This window comes from Cherax quadricarinatus, chromosome 13 (assembly GCF_038502225.1).
Source record: "Cherax quadricarinatus isolate ZL_2023a chromosome 13, ASM3850222v1, whole genome shotgun sequence".
NCBI classification, from domain to species: Eukaryota; Metazoa; Arthropoda; class Malacostraca; order Decapoda; family Parastacidae; genus Cherax; species Cherax quadricarinatus.
The window spans coordinates 33,417,758-33,442,396 of NC_091304.1; the positions used below are offsets into that span (position 1 = coordinate 33,417,758).

Sequence of the window (24,639 nt, forward strand, 5' to 3'; positions counted from 1 at the left end):
AGGTGTCCTCGCAGCGAGACCCTCGTCACTCTCCACACTAACGCTACACTGCTGCCAGGTGTCCTCGCAGCGAGACCCTCGTCACTCTCCACACTAACGCTACACTGCCGCCAGGTGTCCTCGCAGCGAGACCCTCGTCACTCTCCACGCTAACGCTACACTGCTGCCAGGTGTCCTCGCAGCGAGACCCTCGTCACTCTCCACACTAACGCTACACTGCTGCCAGGTGTCCTCGCAGCGAGACCCTCGTCACTCTCCACACTAACGCTACACTGCTGCCAGGTGTCCTCGCAGCGAGACCCTCGTCACTCTCCACACTAACGCTACACTGCCGCCAGGTGTCCTCGCAGCGAGACCCTCGTCACTCTCCACGCTAACGCTACACTGCTGCCAGGTGTCCTCGCAGCGAGACCCTCGTCACTCTCCACACTAACGCTACACTGCCGCCAGGTGTCCTCGCAGCGAGACCCTCGTCACTCTCCACACTAACGCTACACTGCCGCCAGGTGTCCTCGCAGCGAGACCATCGTCTTGTGGTCGCCAATAAATCAATACGAAAGGAAGATTTTAAAGAAAAAAATAGGCAAGAGTTCTATTTATTGTTGACTAATTGATTCTTGATAGAATGGCGGCTGTGATTACGTGGTTGTGGTTGTCCTTACCTGTTTGTTGCAGGGGTAGAGTCACAGCTCCTGGCCCCGCCTCTTCGGTGGTCGCCACTAGCTCCATGAGCTTTATCGTATCTCTTCGGGTAGTGATGACTGTAGTGGTGTTGTTGGTAGTGATGATAGCTGCAGTGGGCGTTTGTTATGGTGACTGGTAGTGGTGGTTGTGATCAACTGTGATGGTGGATTTGATGGTGACATAACAATGATGGTGATAGTGGTGCAGGTGATGCTTGTGACGGATTAAGCAGAGTTCATACTGCTTTCGTAAAAGAAAAGAGCGAAGGAACGCAATAATAGGCCTATTGGCCCATGCTTGGCAAGTTTCTCACCCACCCACATACCCGTCCAACCTACATTTAAATTTAAAACTACACAAGTTCTCGCCTCGTTAACGCTACCTGGGAGATGGTTCCACTCATCTATGTCTTTATATCTTTTCTAAATCTAAATTTGTCTAACTGAATCCTTTGTTGCGAGTCCCGTCTTGGTTACATACTTTTAGAACGTCTTTACAAAAAGTGCAAATTCAGTACCTTCATTCAGTCTTAAAGGTTTCTGATACAAGGGATCAACTTCGTCATCCTTCTCCGTGTATTTCCCAGAGCATTTGTCCAGTCTGTTATATGGAGACCAAAACTGAACAGAATAACCCAAATGAGGTCTTATTGAATTATAACCTTAAGATCTCTATTATTAATACTTCTTGATACGAAACCAAGAATCCTATTTGCTTTATTTCCGAACACTTATGCCCTGTTATTTTGACTTAATTTTTTGCTAACCTAATTTTTTTTAGCATCCAGCTTGACCAAGATTACATTATTTATCAGTACCATAGATATTTTATTGTCCGCATTATATGCATTTTCCACTTCTCCGACCACATCAACCAGGTCATCCTGTAGCTTTCTAGTATCCTCGTCAGAAATTATCAGACGGCCTATTTAAGTGTAATCGGTAAATTTGTGTCGCTGTTTATTCACTCGTCTGTCAGTTGTATTCATATGAACAATAAGGGTTCCAGTTCTGACCTGTATGGCACACCACTGATAATAAGTCCCCATTTATGCGCACTCTTGTTGCCTATCAGTCAGCCTTGACCCATAGGCAACCGGTATCCTGTGTGAGACTTGGAAAGGGCTTACCGAAGTCTATATACACAATATCATATTCTTTCGACTACTGCCCCAAATACCTTAATTTATAAGGCAATAACACCTCTATGTAAAACCGTGTTGGCTTCATTGATCAAATTATATCTTCGAAGGTGGCTTCGAATTACATCCACAATTAATGATTCCGTCAACTTTCCTCTCATTTGAGGTTCGGCTGATTGGTACTGTATATAATTTGAAGCCAAGGACACATCTCCCGTCTCTGAAGTGGATATCACATTTGCCATTTTACACTTACACGATTGTGGTGATTTATTGAAGAGATTAGATAACGAAAACAGCTTGCCAGGGCTGGGGGACTTGTTTGGTATCAGAGTATGAAGTTGTTCGAGGACTCACTAGTGATTCAGATCATGCATCATAATTTATTCTCGACCTGACATGAATAACTCTTGATCTCTGGAGCTATGAGACCTCAAGGGTACCAAAGTATTTTGAAACACTTTAGGGTGGTGCTATCTTGTATTTGTACTGAATGATATATTTATATATTAGATATTAATTTAGTTCTTGCGCTGACTTCTGATAATTCAGCGAGGCATATTTATATAATTTGTAGATGTGATTTGTATATATTAAAAATATGCATATTTTTTTTTTTTTTCAAGCTTTCCGTTGGAGGCACAGAGGTAAGTGACTAATTACTGGAATATTAGTGATTATATATATTTATATATATATATATATATATATATATATATATATATATATATATATATATATATATATATATATATATATATATATATATATATATATATATATATATATATATATATATGCAAAACAACCACTCTGAAAGAATAGAGAAATTCCAAGCGCTTTCGTGACTACTCACATTATCAAGGAACTATGAAAGTAAAGCATCCAAGGAAGCTATATAAGGGGTCTGGCCAGCACCTCACTATCAGATCCCACAACGGTTAAACACCTGACGCGCGCCGACCCAACTGGATAGGTCCTTTGCACAACTCGCCCACAAACTATTCTACCCAAGAAAATTTAAAAAATTATTATTTGTCCAGTGTATTATTAAATTCTTCCCAAATTCTATTAATTATAAATGGATCTAATTTATATAAACCAAAGGAAATATTCATATTATTGTCAAAACTGCTTTTTATGAAATAAGATTCAATTATATTTCTGTCGACCATGGACTTGCTTGATACTACTTTCTCAACTTTTTGAAAATCAGTTGGATGGTTAAAATCTCTTACATGAATAAATAGAGCATTGGAATCTTGTCCAGTTCTAATGCTATATTTGTTGTTTTAATCTTTGTTCGAGATTTTTACCAGTTTGACCGTAATAAACTTTATCGCAAATTTTACAAGGAATCTTATAGACACATCCATCAGCATTTTGGGGGGAATTCTTTATCAAAAGTTTTTTTACTGTATCAAGATTTTTAAATACAACTTTAATATTAAAAGTCTTAAGAAGAGAAGGCATATCAACCAAGTTTTCATGGTAAGGGAGAACCAACATATTTTTAGTTGAATAAGGCTGGTTGTCCCTTTTTGGATTGTAAAAAGTATTTCTAGCAACTTTAAATAAATATCAACATATCTGAACCATTTAGCTCTATTAGGGAGGATTGTGTTAAGCAACCTTGTTTCAAAAAATTCCATGTATAGGTTACTAAGAACAGGTGAAAGAGGATTTCCCATTGCCATACCAAACTTCTGAGTGTAAAACTTATCATTAAATACAAATTTTGCATCAACAATGCAAAGTTTAATAAGTTTAATGATAGTAGGAACTGGCAATGGTAAATCATAATTAACGAGTTCTTCAGATAAGAAACTTAATAAATCATCAACAGGAACTTTCGTAAACAAGGAAGTAACATCAAAACTAACCATGTTAAAATCATTTAAGTCAGATATGTTGATGATATTTTGTGTCTTATGCCCAAAAATGTAGATATACACCATTTCCTTGGAAAATTAAATAGCTTAGCCCATTCTATAAACTTTACTGTTGAGTTTGAAGAAAATAAATCATTGCCTTTTCTAGATGTTTTAATTATTAAGGGTAATAATGAATTCAAATTTAAAATTTACAGAAAACCTACAAATAACTGTTCCTATGTCCACTATTATTCCTCGCATCAAGATAGTCAAACTGCCTGTTTTCTCATCAATGTTTTTGAGAGCTTTACGAATTTGTAGTCCTGAGTTCATAGATGAGGAAATATCCAAAATTTATGAAATAGGTAATGATTTAAAATACCCAAGAAATGTGATTGATAAATCTTTTAAAGTTGCTAGAAATACTTTTTACAATCCAAAAAGGGACAACCAGCCTTATTCAACTAAAAATATGTTGGTTCTCCCTTACTATGAAAACTTGGTTGATATGCCTTCTTAAGACTTTAATATTAAAGTTGTATTCAAAAATCTTGATACAGTAAAAAAAACTTTTGATAAAGAATTCCCCCCAAAATGCTGATGGATGTGTCTATCGCAAATTTTACAAGGAATCTTATAAAGTTTATTACGGTCAAACTGGTAAAAATCTCGAACTAAGATTAAAACAACATAAATATAGCATTAGAACTGGACAAGATTCCAATGCTCTATTTATTCATGTAAGAGATTTTAACCATCCAATTGATTTTCAAAAAGTTGAGAAAGTAGTATCAAGCAAGTCCATGGTCGACAGAAATATAATTGAATCTTGTTTCATAAAAAGCAGTTTTGACAATAATATGAATATTTCCTTTGGTTTATATAAATTAGATCCATTTATAATTAATAGAATTTGGGAAGAATTTAATAATACACTGGACAAATAATAATTTTTAAAATTTTCTTGGGTAGAATAGTTGGTGGGTGAGTTGTGCAAAGGACCTATCCAGTTGGGTCGGCGCGCATCAGGTGTTTAATAACCGTTGTGGGATCTGATAGTGAGGTGTTGGCCAGACCCCTTATATAGCTTCCTTGGATGATTTACTTTCATAGTTCCTTGATAATGTGAGTAGTCACGAAAGCGCTTGGAATTTCTCTATTCTTTCAGAGTGGTTGTTTTGCATATTCTGAAATCACCTGTTTACTGTAATCTTATTGCATATATATATATAATTTTTTTTTTTCAACAAGTCGGCCGTCTCCCACCGAGGCAGGGTGACCCAAAAAAGAAAGAAAATCCCCAAAAAGAAAATACTTTCATCATCATTTAACACTTTCACCACACTCGCACATTATCACTGTTTTTGCAGAGGTGCTCAGAATACAACAGTTTAGAAGCATACACATATAAAGATACACAACATATCCCTCCAAACTGCCAATATCCCAAACCCCTCCTTTAAAGTGCAGGCATTGTACTTCCCATTTCCAGGACTCAAGTCCGACTATATGAAAATAACCGGTTTCCCTGAATCCCTTCACTAAATATTACCCTGCTCACACTCCAAGAGATCGCCAGGTCCCAAGTACCATTCGTCTCCATTCACTCCTATCTAACACGCTCACACACGCTTGCTGGAAGTCCAAGCCCCTTGCCCACAAAACCTCCTTTACCCCCTCTCTCCAACCCTTTCGAGGACGACCCCTACCCCGCCTTCCTTCCCCTATAGATTTATATGCTTTCCATGTCATTCTACTTTGATCCATTCTCTCTAAATGACCAAACCACCTCAACAACCCCTCTTCTGCCCTCTGACTAATACTTTTATTTACTCCACACCTTTTCCTAATTTCCACACTCCGAATTTTCTGCATAATCTTTACACCACACATTGCCCTTAAACAGGACATCTCAACTGCCTCCAACCGTCTCCTCGCTGCTGCATTTACCACCCAAGCTTCACACCCATATAAGAGTGTTGGTACTACTATACTTTCATATATTCCCTTCTTTGCCTCCATAGATAACGTTTTTTGACTCCACATATACCTCAATTCTATGATTAACCTCATCCTTCATAAATCCATCCGCCGACACGTCAACTCCCAAGTATCTGAAAACATTCACTTCTTCCATACTACTCCTCCCCAATTTGATATCCAATTTTTCTTTATCTAAATCATTTGACACCCTCATCACCTTACTCTTTTCTATGTTCATTTTCAACTTTCTACCTTTACACACATTCCCAAACTCATCCACTAACCTTTAGAATCTCCCATAAGCACAGCATCATCAGCAAAAAGTAACTGTGTCAATTCCCATTTTGAACTTGATTCCCCAAAATTTAATCCCACCCCTCTCCCGAACACCCTTGCATTTACTTCCTTTACAACCCTATCTATAAATATATTAAACAACCATGGTGACATTACACATCCCTGTCTAAGACCTACTTTTACCGGGAAGTATTCTCCCTCTCTTCTACACACCCTAACCTGAGCCTCACTATCCTCATAAAAACTCTTTACAGCATTTAATAACTTACCACCTATTCCATATACTTGCAACATCTGCCACATTGCTCCCCTATCCACTCTATCATATGCCTTTTCTAAATCCATAAATGCAATAAAAACTTCCCTACCTTTATCTAAATACTGTTCACATATATGCTTCAATGTAAATACTTGATCTACACATCCCCTACCCACTCTGAAACCTCCTTGCTCATCCGCAATCCTACATTCTGTCTTACCTCTAATTCTTTCAATTATAACCCTACCGTACACTTTTCCTGGTATACTCAGTAAACTTATTCCTCTATAATTTTTACAGTCTCTTTTGTTCCGTTTCCCTTTATATAAAGGGACTATACATGCTCTCCCCCAATCCCTAGGTACCTTCCCCTCTTTCATACATTTATTAAACAAAAGTACCAACCACTCCAACACTATATCCCCCCCTGCTTTTAACATTTCTGTCATGATCCCATCAGTTCCAGCTGCTTTACCCCCTTTCATTTTACGTAATGCCTTATGTACCTCCCCCACACTTACATTCTGCTCTTCTTCACTCCTAAAAGATGGTATACCTCCCTGACAAGTGCATGAAATTACTGCCTCTCTTTCTTCCTTAACATTTAAAAGTTCCTCAAAATATTCTCGCCATCTACCCAATACCTCCATCTCCCCATCTACTAACTCCCCTACTCTGTTTTTAACTGACAAATCCATACTTTCCCTAGGCTTTCTTAACTTGTTTAACTCACTCCAAATTTTTTTCTTATTATCATTAAAATTTCTTGACAGTGCCTCTCCCACTCTATCATCTGCTCTCCTTTTGCACTCTCTCACCACTCTCTTTACCTTTCTTTTACTCTCCACATACTCTGCTCTTATAACACTTCTGCTTTGTAAAAACCTCTCATAAGCTACCTTTTTCTCTTTTATCACACCCTTTACTTCATCATTATATATATATATATATATATATATATATATATATATATATATATATAAAGCACTAGCCAAGGAGTCGAGCCCATGCTGTTGTGGCCCGCCTCATGGTGAGAGAAAGCGCATGACGCTTTAGACCACTAGACCACACAATCCTTAAATGGCTCATCCGTGGGTACAATATATATATATATATATATATATATATATATATATATATATATATATATATATATATATATATATATATATATATATATATATATATATAATATAATTTTTTAAAAAGTCGGCCATCTCCCACCGAGGCAGGGTGATCCAAAAAGTAAGAAAATCCCCAAAAAGAAAATACTTTCATGACCATTCAACACTTTCACCTCACTCACACATAATCACTGTATTTTTTTATATCATAATTGAAAAAACTTGGATGATTCGATCTCTTGACAATAAGAATTTTGGTGGTGGCTGCCACAACCTGGCCAGTACGACTGTACTCGCCTATTTGTACTCACCTATTTGTGGTTGCAGGGGTCGAGTCCCAGCTCCTGGCCCCGCCTCTTCACCGGTTGCTACTAGGCCCTCTCTCTCCCCGCTCCATGAGCTTTATCAAACCTCGTCTTAAAACTGTGTATGGTTCCTGCCTCCACTACGTCATTTTCTAGGCTATTCCACTGCCTTACAACTCTATGACTGAAGAAATACTTCCTACTATCTCTGACTCATTTGTGTCTTCAACTTCCAATTGTGGCCTCTTGTTTCTGTGTCCCCTCCCTGGAACATCCTGTCTTTGTCCACCTTGTGTGTGTGTGTGTGTGTGTGTGTGTGTGTGTGTGGTATAAACCTTGGTAATAAATACCGACAAGTTAGTTTAGAAAGACACGTAAGCAAACACTAACATATTTATTAGAAAACGTTTCGGTCCTGGGACCTTTAGTGTGTGTGTGTGTGTGTGTGTGTGTGTGTGTGTGTGTGTGTGTGTGTGTGTGTTATATTTATATATATATATATATATATATATATATATATATATATATATATATATATATATATATAATATAATTTATTTTGTGTGTGTGTGTGTGTTGTGCCGAATATGTAAAACTGGTCAATTAGCAAGAACTCTTTTAAAATTAAGTTTTCTAAAATTTTCTCTTATATGTTTAAAGATATATTTTTTTCATTAATGTTGATGTAAAAATTTATAATTTTGCACCAAAAGGAACTTAAACTTACCTAACCTTATTATAACAAAAAATTTATTTTAGCCTAACCCAACTAAATATATTTTAGATTTGTTTACAATAATTTAATACTAAACAAACACAGTGAAATATATTTTTTTCGTTAGGTTCAGAATGATTTTGGCGAAATTAATGCATACACAAATTTTCACTTGTCCTATATGGCAAGAGAGCGTTGCTATTTAAGCCAAGATCGCAAATTCTGCCTATTCGGCACGAGATTATATATATATATATATATATATATATATATATATATATATATATATATATATATATATATATATATATATATATATATATATATATATATATAATTATTGGGACAGTACGCACTTCTATTACAAATCTTGCCAGACCAGACAATACTCTGGCACCGGCCCCAAGGTAGACGATCGATCGAGAGTAGCTGGTACCAGGATGTTGATTAGGTTTTTCAGTGTTAGAAGTTAAAATCACAGATAAGCCACAGTGATGTTAGGAAGTATTTATTCAGTCTCAAGAATAGTCGGGAAGTGGAATGATCTTGTTGAAGTGGTGGTGGAAGGCTCTATACATAGTTTTAAGCGCATGTACGATAAGACCCACGAGGCTAAGGAGTGAATCTGGAGAGTGACAAGTTTGAAAGGTGAGGCCAGGATCTGAGAATCAACCCCGGTAACCACAGATAGGCGAGTACACACACACACACACACACAGTCCTACGAGGAGAGGTTAAGGGAACTCAACCTGACAACACTGAAAGACAGGAGGGATAGGGGACATAACATAAAATACTAAGAGGAGTTGACAGGGTGGATAGGGACAGAATGTTTCAGAGATGTGGCAAAGCAACAAGGAGTCACAACTGGAAGTTGAAAACTCAGAAGAGCCACAGGGATGTTAGGAAGTGTTTCTTCAGCCATAGTTATCAGGAAGTGGAACAATCTGGAGAGTGATGTAGTGGAGGCAGGATCCATACTGTGGAAAATTGCATTTATCTGAATGTAACTAATTATGTACATAACAGTAAGTTATAAAGATAATTATTATTTATCAATGCTACATAGACAAGTATGAATTTGGGACACCTAGGTCGCAAAAAATGTCCCCCTTCGATACCTACCACTGTCATAACCACAAGTTGCTCTGGACCTATTAATTAAATGAAATATACATACACCAGGAATACTGGTAAATATATAAATTTGTGCACTGTATATTAAAAATAAATGGTTATATATATACACAATTACATAATAGAAGGAAAATTTATCTTAATATCACTCACCAATTTGACTGGAGATTAATGTGTATCATACTCAGAAAACCTCACTCTAACTAAATCTATGAAAATAATGCTGGCCAGAATTACAAATCTAGAGAGCTTATCTGAGGTTCCTGGAGCTGTCTTGTCCAGTCGTCTGATATCTCAAGTTATGCAGGAATGCACATCCACCAATTTCGCCTCCTATTTGAGAGGTGTCAACACAATTTTAACCTCTAGAGCACGAAAAATTCTTTCCATTACACCAACGTTCTATTCAATTCAAAACCAAGATGGAGAGTCACGTCTGCGCAGACGCAGGCTTTCCGTTTTCTATGACATAAATATTATTAAATACAGTATGGCCATCTATTTACATATAAATACTGAATTTCTGGAATATATATATACAGTATTTTCCACACATACATAGCTTTAAGAAGAGGTACGATAAAGTTCATGGAGCAGGAAGAGAGTGGACCTAGTAGTAACCAGTGAAGAGGCGGGGCCAGGAGCTATGACACGACCCCTGCAACCACAGGTGAGAACACGCATACCCAACAGGCTAAGTGTTTGTCGACGGGAACCTGTGACGGTTGGTAACTCACACACTAAGCGATTATTTTAACTATTTTATGCATGATATTAATTCATAGGTTTCTGCCTTAAGTTCTAATTCTAAGTTTCTAGAATAAATCGAATACTATTAAGCCATGAAATAAAATTCATATTCAAATGTGTTGCAGAATATAGTAAAGATGTGGGATATACCAAACTATTAAGTTATATAATTTCGTTAAAGTTCTTCTGGCTTTATCAAAGTCCTCCACGTGGATACACTAATTATATAGTGAACGAACAAGTGTTGCTAATATTTGACTGACACAAGCCTCATGGAGTTGTAAATGGCAGCTGCGTAAATGGTCACATGCCAACTCCTTACATTTCCCTGACTATCTTGATGCTAAGTGAAGGGAGGATGAAAAACCCTTTTCCGAAGGACTTCACAATCCATTAACTGTTAAAAAAGGATTTGAATTCATTTAGCGTTATATTGTCCAGCTGTGTGACGTGAGGCGAATAAATGTCTAGGTTAATAAGGAAATGAAGGCTCCTTTTACTTAAAATTAACTAAATAATTTGTTATATATTCAACGTTATTTTCGTTTGACCTGTTTTCATTATAAATATATTCACAAAATAATTTCATTCTTAACACCTTAATTCATTAAGCAGAAATGAGTTTATATATATATATATATATATATATATATATATATAAACTCATCAATAACACTGCACTAGCCAAGGCCTCGAATTTATGCTGCTTTGCCCTGCCTCATGGTGGGCGAAAACTCATGACGCCTTAATCCACTGGACCATACAATCCTTAAGAGTAGCACATCCAGTTCCGCTGGATGCGCTACTCTTATTAAGGATTTTATGGTCCAGTGGATTAAGGCGTCATGAGTTTTCGCCCACCATGAGGCAGGCCAAAGCAGCATGGGTTCGAGGCCTTGGCTAGTCGCAGTGTTGTTATTGATCAATACCACTCGTTCATGGGCACAATAATTATATATATATATATATATATATATATATATATAATGCATGCATGCAAAACAACCACTGTGAAAGAGTAGTGGAATATCACTACTCTTTCGCAGTGGTTGTTTTGCATATTTTAAAATCACCTGTTTACTGTGATCTTGTGATCTTATTGTGCATATATATATATATATATATTTTATATATATATATATATATATATATATATATATATATATATATATATATATATAGTGGACCTTCAACCAGCGATATTAATCCGTTCCTGAGAGCTCATCGTTAGTCAAAATAATCGTTAGTCAAGTTAATTTTCCCCATAAGAAATAATGGAAATCAAATTAATCCGTGCAAGACACCCAAAAGTATTGAAAAAAAAATTTTTTACCACATGAAATATTAATTTTAATACACACAAACTGAAGATTACATGCACAGTTACATGACACTTACCTTTATTGAAGATCTGGTGATGATTGATGGGATGGGAGGAGGGGAGAGCGTTATCTTCTTACTGTTTAGAAGGGGAATCCCCTTCCATTAGCACTTGAAGCAGCAAGTCTTTTTCTGGGGTTACTTCCCTTGTTCTTTTAATGCCACTAGGACCAGCTTGAGAGTCACTGGACTTCTGTCGCACAACATATCTGTCCATTGAGGCCTGTACCTCTCATTCCTTTGACTTTCCTAAAGTGGTTCACAACAGTGTCATTGTACAGGTTGCCAACACGGCTTGCAGTAGCTGTCTGAAGGTGATTTTCATCAAAAAAAGCTTTGCACTTCAAGCCACTTTGCACACACTTCCCTAATGGGAGTGCCTTTTCCTCCTGAGTAATGTACGTCCTGCTTGGCATTTTCTTCCAAAACAGGCCTGTTTCGTCACAATTTATCACTTGTTCAGGTTTCAGTCCTTCACTGTCTATGTACTCCTTGAAGTCTTGCACATATTTTTCAGCCGATTTGTGGTCCGAACTGGCAGCCTCACCATGCCTTATCACACTATGAATGCCACTGCGCTTCTTAAATCTCTCAAACCAACCTTTGCTGGCCTTAAATTCACTCACATCACTAGTTGCTGGCATTTTTTTAATTAAATCGTCATGCAACTTCCTAGCCTTTTCACATATGATCGCTTGAGAGATGCTGTCTCCTGCTATCTGTTTCTCGTTTATCCACACCAATAACAGTCTCTCAACATCTTCGAGTACTTGCGATCTCAGTTTCGAAAACATAGTTGCACCTTTGGCAAGAACAGCTTCCTTGATTGCCGTTTTCTTGCCCACAATAGTAGCGATGGTTGATTGGGGTTTATTATACAACCTGACCAGCTCAGAGATACGCACTCCACTTTCATATTTATCAATAATCTCTTTCTTCATCTCCATAGTAATTCTCACCCTTTTTGCTGTAGGGTTGGCACTGGAAGCTTTCTTGGGGTCCATGGTGACTTATTTTGCAGGTGCAATCACTAAAAAGGCTGTGATAATATGAAATGTTCCAGTTGTATGTTTGGAAGCGATCGCAGTGGCTGGCTGGCTTGTGAACACTGGCACCAAAGGGACAAGCGAGGCGCGCTCAGGCCAAAGTGGACGCGTATGGTACGGAACGAAAAGCGCTGGTCGGGTTTTTAAGCGCTAGTCGAAGCAAAAATTTTTTTTAAATGAATCGCTAGTCAGATTTATCGTTAATCGATGCAATCGCTGGTTGAGGGTCCACTGTATATATATATATATATATATATATATATATATATAAGAAATAATGTATAATTATTCAGTGTTTATATAGAGTACATTTGGGTACATTTTTTTATCCTAAGTGTGACGTCTACTGTGATTATTTAAATGTATATAAACATCGACCTTCACAATGGCTGACGAATAATGTATACCTTATTGGCCTACTAACAACCTGCAACTTGTGCTTCATATAAAAGTCTGCTTTTATTATTATTACATTTATAAAGATTGTAAGGTGATCACCAACAGTTTAACTTGTCAGATCGCAGACCGCTGATAGTAGACAAGTAGCCTCCAGCGCTACTTGTGCTAAATGACAAGAATTAAGGCACTGCATGCCATACAGTAAAACTGTTGACAAGCTAGGTGTTAAGGCCATGAGTTGTATAACCATAAGCTTTAGGTAAACCACGTGTACAGTGATGTATAAATATTAAAATACTTTTCCTTTTTACAGGAACGTCTCCCTTTACACTGTACTTTAGTGTAAAGTTCTACGCAGCTGACCCGTGCAAGCTGGTGGAGGAAATCACTAGGTAAGTTCTGTGAATATTACACTTGTTGGAGGTGCCTGTAGAGAATTTTAAGGCGTGGGGGAGAATTTTGGACACATTATTGTGCTAGCACGAGTAATAAGTGTTGAACTGCAGTCCATAGAACAGATGAGGAATGTAAGGGATTTGGAGGTCGGAATATATTACGTTCAGTGAACACAGTTGTACTCTTACAATTGCAAAGACCTGCGGAGGGGGGGGGGAGCTGTCTTGATGCTGGTGAAGGACTCTTGATCCAAGGGATTGGAACTACCCTCAACTCCGTAGATCAAAACTGATTACCCCCACCTTTCTCATTCAGTAGGTCTTGACCCTTGTGGGTTTATTGTTTCTCTGTTAATAATATCAGATGGAAAGAAACTTGATAAGCTGGCTAACAAGACTATACAAAACAGAGATGCCAAGTCAGTGATGATTATCTTTTAAGTCACCTGTAACATAGAGACTGGAATAAAGCTGCAATCGAACCACCTTATATAAAGTTGTCAAAATTGTAAAAGGTTACTTAATAAAAGTATCTAATTTCTGTTCATGTATGGAATTGCCTGTATCAGTTAATGGTAGTGCAAAACAAAGAGCCCCGTGAAAAGCAGGAGTGCAAAATTACACTAAGGCCAACCTAATAAGCATAAATGGCAATGTAAAAGGTTTCTAATACCCTTCAAATAAAAGGATAATTACCAGCATACCTTGTCTTTAAGAGGGAACTTGACAAGTTCTTGCAAACTGTTCTTGATAAGTCGGCCAGTGGTATCTAGGCTGGACTGTGGAGAGTGTTCCAACATGACTGACCAGTGTAACAGCGGGCTGCAGGGACCATGAATCCCGGAACGATAACAAAGTCGACATTAGTTACATATGTTTCATGAGGTTAACAGGAGTGTTAGGTAAGACACATATGCAACAGTTAGGTATCTTTATTTCGAAACGTTTCGCCTACACAGTAGGCTTCTTCAGTCGAGTACAGAAAAGTTGAAGCCTACTGTGTAGGCGAAACGTTTCGAAATAAAGATACCTAACTGTTGCATATGTGTCTTACCTAACAATCTGTCGGTATTTTATACCATTTTAATGTTCATCAGGTTAACAGGAGATCGAGAATATCATCATTGACTTAATGAATACTTAATGATGATTTATGGATTACAGAATTGTGTATGTTTAAGTGTATTAATCTTCAAAATATCTGTGTATCTTAAGAATACTGCTTTAACTTGATATTGATATCAATAAATGGAAAACAATACTGATTGAATTAAAGTGTATTATCAAAGAAATAATAAGCATAGTCACTCGACTAGGAAAGTTACCACCAGGAGCAGCAAAGAAGTGAAAAAGTACTAGGCTCGGGAATAATGTTTAGAGAAAAAGTCATTTTGGTGATGTGGGGAAGGAAGTTTAGGCCAGGCGAGTGGGATTTTAGCCCATCTAGTTAGTGAGGGCGTTCTGCTTGTGGCATTACACAGGATAATCGACCATAACTTGCATGTTCATTGGCGGGTTCATCCCCCGCCAAGCCATTACCCCGGAGAAGGGTGTCTCGCTAAATCTGCATAAGACGGAATTACACTACGAACTCCTTATAGCGAACACATTCAACACTCTCCTAATATTGGCTCGTGCACGTTCCTATTATTTTTGATGATAGTAAAATGTTTATCTCAAATAGAAGAAGGTAATTTATGTTGCAGGTGTAGGAGAGTAAGGATGGAAGGGTATGGGATGTGTTGAGGTGGTTTAAACTACATAGTTTCTAAACCTAGCATAAAGTTCAAAAGAAAAACACGGTCATGAATTTGAAAATGAGAACGCGAGAGTTCCCCTAAAGTGATTTGTTGAAGTTTAATGGAGTAGTGTGGCGAGGATGGCTTGTTTGCCGGGTGGTGGTTGTGGTGGTAGTGGTGGTGGTAGTGGTGGTGGTAGTGGTGGGGGCGACGGTAGTGGTTGATGGTTGTGGTGGTGGTGGTAGGTTTGGTAATAGGGGTCGTTGTAATGGTGACAGATACTGGGTTGCGCATTTATTGGTAATGGGTGTTGTGTTTATTGGTGCTTCGTGTTCTTGCCGAGTCGATAAAATTTCGTTAATTTGCTCTTCATCATTGTATCTTAGAATGTAACAGATACACCAATATAGAAGCAATACTGTTGCTATTTAAATATCCCCAAAGGGGATATGCCTTTCTGGGCATCTAACTTTTTGCACTGTTTATTTCTAAGGAAGCGTTCTATTGCTTTTGAGTTGGATAGGTTTTAAGTTGCAAATTTTAGCTAACGAACTGATTTCTGTGTACTGACTGGAGGATGCCTCTTCTGACCGGCTTCAAATCTAGACACTGGTGTTTCTTACTAAAAAGAAAACTTAGATTTATATTGGGCAGTGTTGGTGCCAAGTTGTAAATTTTATTACAGAAGCGGGAAAATTTAAATAGTTGTTGTCACGCAATAACTTGTGAATGACACACACGATCGTCTTTAAATCTCCAATGCCAGTAACTTGAGAATGCAACTTATCAGTGGCTTCAAGCTTAAATTCTTGGTTTGTTTGGGAATATTGATCTGCGCGCGATAAGAAGGCAATTCCTCTTCTGCTTGCCTTTAAGCTTTCAGGCTGGTGTATCTTAGTGGAAAGTTTGAGTTTTGTTTGGGCTGTGTAAGTGTCAGTTTGCCTTCCATATTGAAGAAACTGGGATATGTAATATCTTGTGAATAACTCTTATAATTGGCTTAACATTTTCAACGTCGATATTTAATTGCATTAGAAGCTTAAACTGCACTGTGTGCAGAGTGCAGAATAGTACAAAGTTGGTTGGGCTGAATGGTTGGATAAGGTTTGTCAGGAAATAGGACAACTGTTTCCTGACGCGGATCTTAGTCATATGATGACCCGCACCTGGAGCTTTTGGTCATCTGACAGAGGCCTTCCGCTGGCTTACCGGTCCACCCCTTTAAAAATTATCATAACTTGAGCTTAATGGGATGTAGGGATATCTTTCTCGGATCGCCCAGTAGTCGGAAAAAGAAACTAGCACTGATTAATATAAACACATACCTGTGCGTCCTAATATTGTACAAGAAATGCGGGACTTACCGAAATTAGATCATTTAAACTTTAGTTGAACGTTTCAGGAGTCAAGGATATAGTTGATGTCTGCTAATGGCTTGGCAGTGATTTATGCAATGTAAAAAAAAAAAAAGCAGTCTTGCCACATTTAACAAGCTTCCGTTTCACTCGGAAAACAAACCTTACTTAATAAACTCGTCCGTCGGAGCATAATTTTTTCAGACAAAATATTTTTGTTACGTACGTGTTTGTCGCATCTTAATTATCATTTGTTTTGTTGCATAATATGTGAATTTTGCTGCCAAAGCAGCTGGTTTATTATTGTGGACTCTGTATCCATCTTGTGGATCTTAATGCGAGAATGACAAAATCATGTTAACAGGAGTTAACTTAAGTATACATTATTTACAAATTTATAATTTGTATAATTATATCTTTTACAAATAAGTTGGGGAGTGAAGGTCGTTATTATGGCAACCATAGTTGTATTGTGATGGCAGAGTTCAAGTCATAGCCTAGTATCCAGATTGTTTAATTTAGGATTATTATAACAGTTTTTAACTAAGAAGGTTTCAAGAGTAAATATAATCCTTCCTTCCTACTTAGTGCTGTCTGGCTGATAAACAAAAGATTTCTAATATAACAGTTGCCGTTACCATTAATTTTATTACGAGATTATATTGGAGGGTACTTAAAGGAACGTCATGTCATACAACTTCCATGGATACTTGAAGTGCTCTTGTTATGGAAAATTAAATTTACCTGGATGTAACTCATTAGATACATATCAGTAAATGGTAACAAAGTTACAGTTACAGAGTTACAGAGACATGTAGGAATTTTAGAACACCTAGGTAGCAAAAAATGTCCCCCTTCGATACCTACTACAATCTTTCTCCACAAGTCACTCTGAACCTATATTAATTTCAACTAAAATATACATCACTAGGAATTCTGGTACAACATTAATATAAATATGTGGACTGTATGTTAAGTTTAAAAAATTACTACATATACATTGAAGGAGAATTTATTTTAATACCACTCGCCAATTAGTCTTGAGATTACTTGGTATGTCGTACACAAACCCCTGCCTAAATTATGAAGAAAATACTGGCCAGAATTTCAACATAAATATAGACATCACTCAGCTGTGGCAATTTTATCCTGTTTCCATCTAATTACGGAGTCCTGTCCAGTCTCCTAATTCTCACGTTCTGCAGATCTGCAATTCCAACAATTTCAGCTCCTATTTGAGAGGTTTTAAGCCCAATATAATCTCTAGAGCGACGAAAATTCTTCAGATTTTCACCAACGTTTCTCTTGGCCAGTTCAAAACAATGGCGTCTCCCTTCTCCAGCGACACTCGCCAATTTCGCTCGTTCTTTATTTACAAATTATTTTTTATTACCTACAATGTATTATACTAATTTACATACAAAATACACTATTTTCGGAAAATATACAGCATTTTCCACACTTGTCTAAAATAGATATGCAGCGTATGGGCTGTTAATAGTATTTCATGTTTTATCCATTTATATATGCTTACTTTTAAACTATATCCATTGGAAAAGTTCGATTATTTTGTCACTAAAATTAAAGGAGGTTTTTAAAGTAGGAAATATGGTAAAACTTAGTAGCTTGTTAAACGATATCGGCAGGTATTTTATTTGACCAATAAGACACGTTTTTAAGTGTTAAGGGGTCGGAGTGGATTGGGGAGGATACTGTCCTGCGTCAGGAGTAGGACCAAGTGCCGGAGGACAAATGGCGAAGGTTAAGTGCCCGTCTCGGATTGCTCTCATTACTCCGGGCTGGCTAGCTATCTGTAGTTGACTGACTGACTGGCTGGCTGTGGCTGGCTTACTATCTGTAGTTGACTGGCTCTCTGGCTGTGGCTGGCAAGCTGTTTGTGGCTGGATTGCTATCTGTGGCTGATTGGCTGGCTGTGGTTGGCTAGCTGTCTGTGGCTGGCTGACTGGCTGGCTAGCTGTCTGTGGCTGGCTGGCTGGCTGGCTGGCTGTGGTTGGCTAGCTGTCTGTGGCTGGCTGACTGGCTGGCTGTGGCTGGCTATCTGTGGCTGGCTGTCTGTGGCTGGCTGACTGGCTGGCTGTGGTTGGCTAGCTAGCATGGCCCGTCCTGTCTCTTGCATGACGGACTATGCGTCGGACACGCTGCCTTACCCCAGAATTTTCCCCTACACCTGTCTGTTGGAAGCCTTGCAACACTTCATAGCTTTTGACGAAGTACGAATAATGTGAAAGGCCGTGTGGCTTCCTTTGCGCGCATATATATATATATATATATATATATATATATATATATATATATATATATTATATATATATATATATATATATGTATGTATTTAGATAAGGCTAAAGAGGTTTTTGTGGCATTTATGGATTTGGAAAAGGCGTATGACAGGGTGGATAGGGGGGCAATGTGGCAGATGTTGCAAGTGTATGGTGTAGGAGGTAGGTTACTGAAAGCAGTGAAGAGTTTTTACTAGGATAGTGAGGCTCAAGTTTAGAGTATGTAGGAAAGAGGGAGATTATTTCCCAGTAAAAGTAGGCCTTAGACAAGGATGTGTCGTGTCACCATGGTTGTTTAATATATTTATAGATGGGGTTGTAAGAGAAGTAAATGCGAGGGTCTTGGCAAGAGGCGTGGAGTTAAAAGATAAAGAATCACACATAAAGTGGGAGTTGTCACAGTTGCTCTTTGCTGATGACACTGTGCTCTTGGGAGATTCTGAAGAGAAGTTGCAGAGGTTGGTGGATGAATTTGGTAGGGTATGCAAAAGAAGAAAATTAAAAGTGAATACAGGAAAGAGTAAGGTTATGAGGATAACAAAAAGATTAGGTGATGAAAGATTGGATATCAGATTGGAGGGAGAGAGTATGGAGGAGGTGAATGTATTCAGATATTTGGGAGTGGACGTGTCAGCGGATGGGTCTGTGAAAGATGAGGTGAATCATAGAATTGATGAGGGGAAAAGGGTGAGCGGTGCACTAAGGAGTCCGTGGAGACAAAGGACTTTGTCCTTAGAGGCAAAGAGGGGAATGTATGAGAGTATAGTTTTACTAACGCTCTTATATGGGTGTGAAGCATGGGTGATGAATGTTGCAGCGAGGAGAAGGCTAGAGACAGTGGAGATGTCATGTCTGAGGGCAATGTGTGGTGTGAATATAATGCAGAGAATTCGTAGTTTGGAAGTTAGGAGGAGGTGCGGGATTATCAAAGGGTTGTTGAGGTGGTTCGGACATGTAGAGAGAATGGAGCGAAACAGAATGACTTCAAGAGTGTATCAGTCTGTAGTGGAAGGAAGGCGGGGTAGGGGTCGGCCTTGGAAAGGTTGGAGGGAGGGGGTAAAGGAGGTTTTGTGTGCGAGGGGCTTGGACTTCCAGCAGGCATGCGTGAGCGTGTTTGATAGGAGTGAATGGAGACAAATGGTTTTTAATACTTGACGTGCTGTTGGAGTGTGAGCAAAGTAACATTTATGAAGGGATTCAGGGAAACCGGCAGGCCGGACTTGAGTCCTGGAGATGGGAAGTACAGTGCCTGCACTCTGAAGGAGGAGTGTTAATGTTGCAGTTTAAAAACTGTAGTGTAAAGCACCCTTCTGGCAAGACAGTGATGGAGTGAATGATGGTGAAAGTTTTTCTTTTTCGGGCCACCCTGCCTTGGTGGGAATCGGCCAGTGTGTTAATAAAAAAATTTATATATATATATATAATGTGCAAAACAACCACTCTGAAAGAATAGAGAAATTCCAAGCGCTTTCGTGACTACTCACATTATCAAGGACCTATGAAAGTAAAGCATCCAAGGAAGCTATATAAGGGGTCTGGCCAACACCTCACTATCAGATCCCACAACGGTTAAACACATGACGCGCGCCGGCCCAACTGGACAGGTCCTTTGCACATCTCACCAACAAACTATTCTACCCAAGAAAATTTAAAAATTATTATTTGTCCAGTGTATTATTAAATTCTTCCCAAATTCTATTAATTATAAATGGATCTAATTTATATAAACCAAAGGAAATATTCATATTGTCAAAACTGCTTTTTATGAAACAAGATTCAATTATATTCCTGTCGACCATGGACTTGCTTGATACTACTTTCTCAACTTTTTGAAAATCAATTGGATGGTTAAAATCTCTTACATGAATAAATAGAGCATTGGAATCTTGTCCAGTTCTAATGCTATATTTATGTTGTTTTAATCTTAGTTCGAGATTTTTACCAGTTTGACCGTAATAAACTTTATCGCAAATTTTACAAGGAATCTTAGACACATCCATCAGCATTTTGGGGGGAATTCTTTATCAAAAGTTTTTTTACTGTATCAAGATTTTTGAATACAACTTTAATATTAAAAGTCTTAAGAAGAGAAGGCATATCAACCAAGTTTTCATGGTAAGGGAGAACCAACATATTTTTAGTTGAATAAGGCTGGTTGTCCCTTTTTGGATTGTAAAAAGTATTTCTAGCAACTTTAAAAGATTTATCAATTACATTTCTTGGGTATTTTAAATCATTACCAATTTGTTTACGAAAGTTCCTGTTGATGATTTATTAAGTTTCTTATCTGAAGAACTCTTTAACTATGATTTACCATTGCCAGTTCCTACTATCATTAAACTTATTAAACTTTGCATTGTTGATGCAAAATTTGTATTTAATGATAAGTTTTACACTTGGAAGTTTGGTATGGCAATGGGAAATCCTCTTTCACCTGTTCTTAGTAACCTATACATGGAATTTTTTGAAACAAGGTTGCTTAACACAATCCTCCCTAGTAGAGCTAAATGGTTCAGATATGTTGATATTTTGTCTCTTATGCCCAAAAATGTAGATATACACCATTTCCTTGGAAAATTAAATAGCTTAGCCCATTCTATAAACTTTACTGTTGAGTTTGAAGAAAATAACTCATTGCCTCTTCTAGATGTTTTAATTATTAAGGGTAATAATGAATTCAAATTTAAAAATTACAGAAAACCTACAAATAACTGTTCCTATGTCCACTATTATTCCTCGCATCAAGATAGTCAAACTATCTTGATGCGAGGAATAATAGTGGTCATAGGAACAGTTATTTGTAGGTTTTCTGTAATTTTTAAATTTGAATTCATTATTACCCTTAATAATTAAAACATCTAGAAGAGGTAATGAGTTATTTTCTTCAAACTCAACAGTAAAGTTTATAGAATGGGCTAAGCTATTTAATTTTCCAAGGAAATGGTGTATATCTACATTTTTGGGCATAAGACACAAAATATCATCAACATATCTGAACCATTTAGCTCTACTAGGGAGGATTGTGTTAAGCAACCTTGTTTCAAAAAATTCCATGTATAGGTTACTAAGAACAGGTGAAAGAGGATTTCCCATTGCCATACCAAACTTCCATGTGTAAAACTTATCATTAAATACAAATTTTGCATCAACAATGCAAAGTTTAATAAGTTTAATGATAGTAGGAACTGGCAATGGTAAATCATAGTTAAAGAGTTCTTCAGATAAGAAACTTAATAAATCATCAACAGGAACTTTCGTAAACAAATTGGTAATGATTTAAAATACCCAAGAAATGTAATTGATAAATCTTTTAAAGTTGCTAGAAATACTTTTTACAATCCAAAAAGGGACAACCAGCCTTATTCAACTAAAAATATGTTGGTTCTCCCTTACCATGAAAACTTGGTTGATATGCCTTCTCTTCTTAAGACTTTTAATATTAAAGTTGTATTCAAAAATCTTGATACAGTAAAAAAACTTTTGATAAAGAATTCCCCCCAAAATGCTGATGGATGTCTAAGATTCCTTGTAAAATTTGCGATAAAGTTTATTACGGTCAAACTGGTAAAAATCTCGAACTAAGATTAAAACAACATAAATATAGCATTAGAACTGGACAAGATTCCAATGCTCTATTTATTCATGTAAGAGATTTTAACCATCCAGTTGATTTTCAAAAAGTTGAGAAAGTAGTATCAAGCAAGTCCATGGTCGACAGGAATATAATTGAATATTGTTTCATAAAAAGCAGTTTTGACAATAATATGAATATTTCCTTTGGTTTATATAAATTAGATTCACTTATAATTAATAGAATTCGGGAAGAATTTAATAATACACTGGACAAATAATAATTTTTAAATTTTCTTGGGTAGAATAGTTTGTTGGTGAGTTGTGCAAAGGACCTGTCCAGTTGGGACGGCGCACGTCAGGTGTTTAACCGTTGTGGGATCTGATAGTGAGGTGTTGGCCAGACCCCTTATATAGCTTCCTTGGATGCTTTACTTTCATAGTTCCTTGATAATGTGAGTAGTCACGAAAGCGCTTGGAATTTCTCTATTCTTTCAGAGTGGTTGTTTTGCATATTCTGAAATCACCTGTTTACTGTGATCTTATATATATATATATATATATATATATATATATATATATATATATGTATGTATATGTATATATATCTCGCGAATGAGCGAAATGAATTATTTTTCAAACATTATGTGAGAGCAGAGGACGGCTTGAACCTGCAGATTCTGCATCAAAGTACACAGTACTTTTAACACAGAGTAGCGGTAGTTGTAGAAAATTTGATGGTTTTTAAAAAACACTGTGAGGAATATAAGCTATATATATTAATTTTACTGATGTATAGATGTTGTAAGTCACCACCTCTGTGTTCTAGGTTTGCTTTTGAGAAAAATAAAGGTTAAATTATACTGTATTGTATTACTGATGATACACAAATCTGTCATGTACTAATGCTAGATGCTTGTAACACCATTACTGCGGGAATTGTCTCGTGTTGATAATTGAAATACCATTGCCGCGTCTGGTATTGAGTTGAGGGGAAAAGTAAGTGAAGATGTATTGGAAGGGGACACGAAGGTCATGTATAAGGGTGAGAGCTTTATTTATGGGCCGTTACAGCAATTTACCGTAATGTTTCAGGCTTCAGCAGCTGAATTGGAGGATTTTTCTTCTCATTTAACGTATTCCCCTTTTCTGCCTGCTATCTTTAGTTCTCCCCTCTCATTATCTTACTCATAATTTCTTCCTTCTCTCCTTCGTAAATTCTTAACTTCTCACCTCTTTCCTCTCTCTTAATTTCTCCCCTGTATTTCCACAGACAGACCCAGTTACTCGAAGTATATTATTATTGTTACATAAGAGCAACTTGCAGCCAAGCACATGCTCTGACAAGCGTTGTAAAGCACCATGTTGCAAAGTCTTCCCTGTATACAAGAAGCAGCAAAATAGTTGAAATAGAATGACCTAAAATAGTATAGCATTAATTAATAGAACGAACATACTAGGAAAATACATTCACCGGTGCCTAGGGTGAAGAAGTTGCCTGATGTTTAGGTACACTTTAGTTAGAATTTGTGAGCTATCCTGGATTGTTGATCGGATACTGACAGGATGGCATAACTTGTGGAACGTGTGAAGGGATCCTGGAAAAACAATAAAGGTTACGTGTAACTTATGCTTGTCTAAATACCATGTCTCCTGTATAAAAGTAAAAACTGTTCCATAAATAACATTAATTTAAAGAGGTGCTTCTGTATTTGCAGCAAGGATACGGGGCTTTGGACATTTTTCGCGAAAGTGCTAAAGAGGACACTGAGCAGAAGTAATCCTGAAGACACACGACTTTTCTTGGATAGCTTACCTGATACGCGGGAGGAAAAGACAGTTACAGGAATCGGGAGCCAGCAAATTGGAGGGGCGACTTCTTCAGAGCGGGAATGTGAAAGAAAATCTGTTAACAACAATATTCAAAGTATTTAAACTGCAGAAAATGACTCGGATATGAATGTAGTCTCATGGGAAGAGATACATGTAACCGGAACAGCACCCCCACAGCCTCCATCCCTACTACAAATTCGGCTACAGACTACTACAGACCCCATTACAGATTTTACCCCCAGACACCATTACAGATTTAGTAGCACAGGAGTCGGTTACAGTCACTGTAAACAAAATGGTCCCCAACCTCGACACAATAAAACAGGGCTATAAACAACCAAGTGTGTCAGCAC

The 24,639-nt window shown here is 37.4% G+C and overlaps 1 protein-coding gene across 1 annotated transcript in view; it reads left to right on the plus strand.

Annotated features, from left to right (window-relative positions):
• LOC128688504 (uncharacterized) overlaps positions 1 to 24,639 on the plus strand; it is a 436,494-nt gene that overhangs the window by 164,527 nt on the left and 247,328 nt on the right. The window contains exons 4-5 of the mRNA XM_070084744.1: positions 2,452 to 2,472; positions 13,408 to 13,486. Coding sequence (XP_069940845.1) covers positions 2,452 to 2,472; positions 13,408 to 13,486 — 100 coding nt within the window. The remainder of the gene's footprint in view (positions 1 to 2,451; positions 2,473 to 13,407; positions 13,487 to 24,639) is intronic.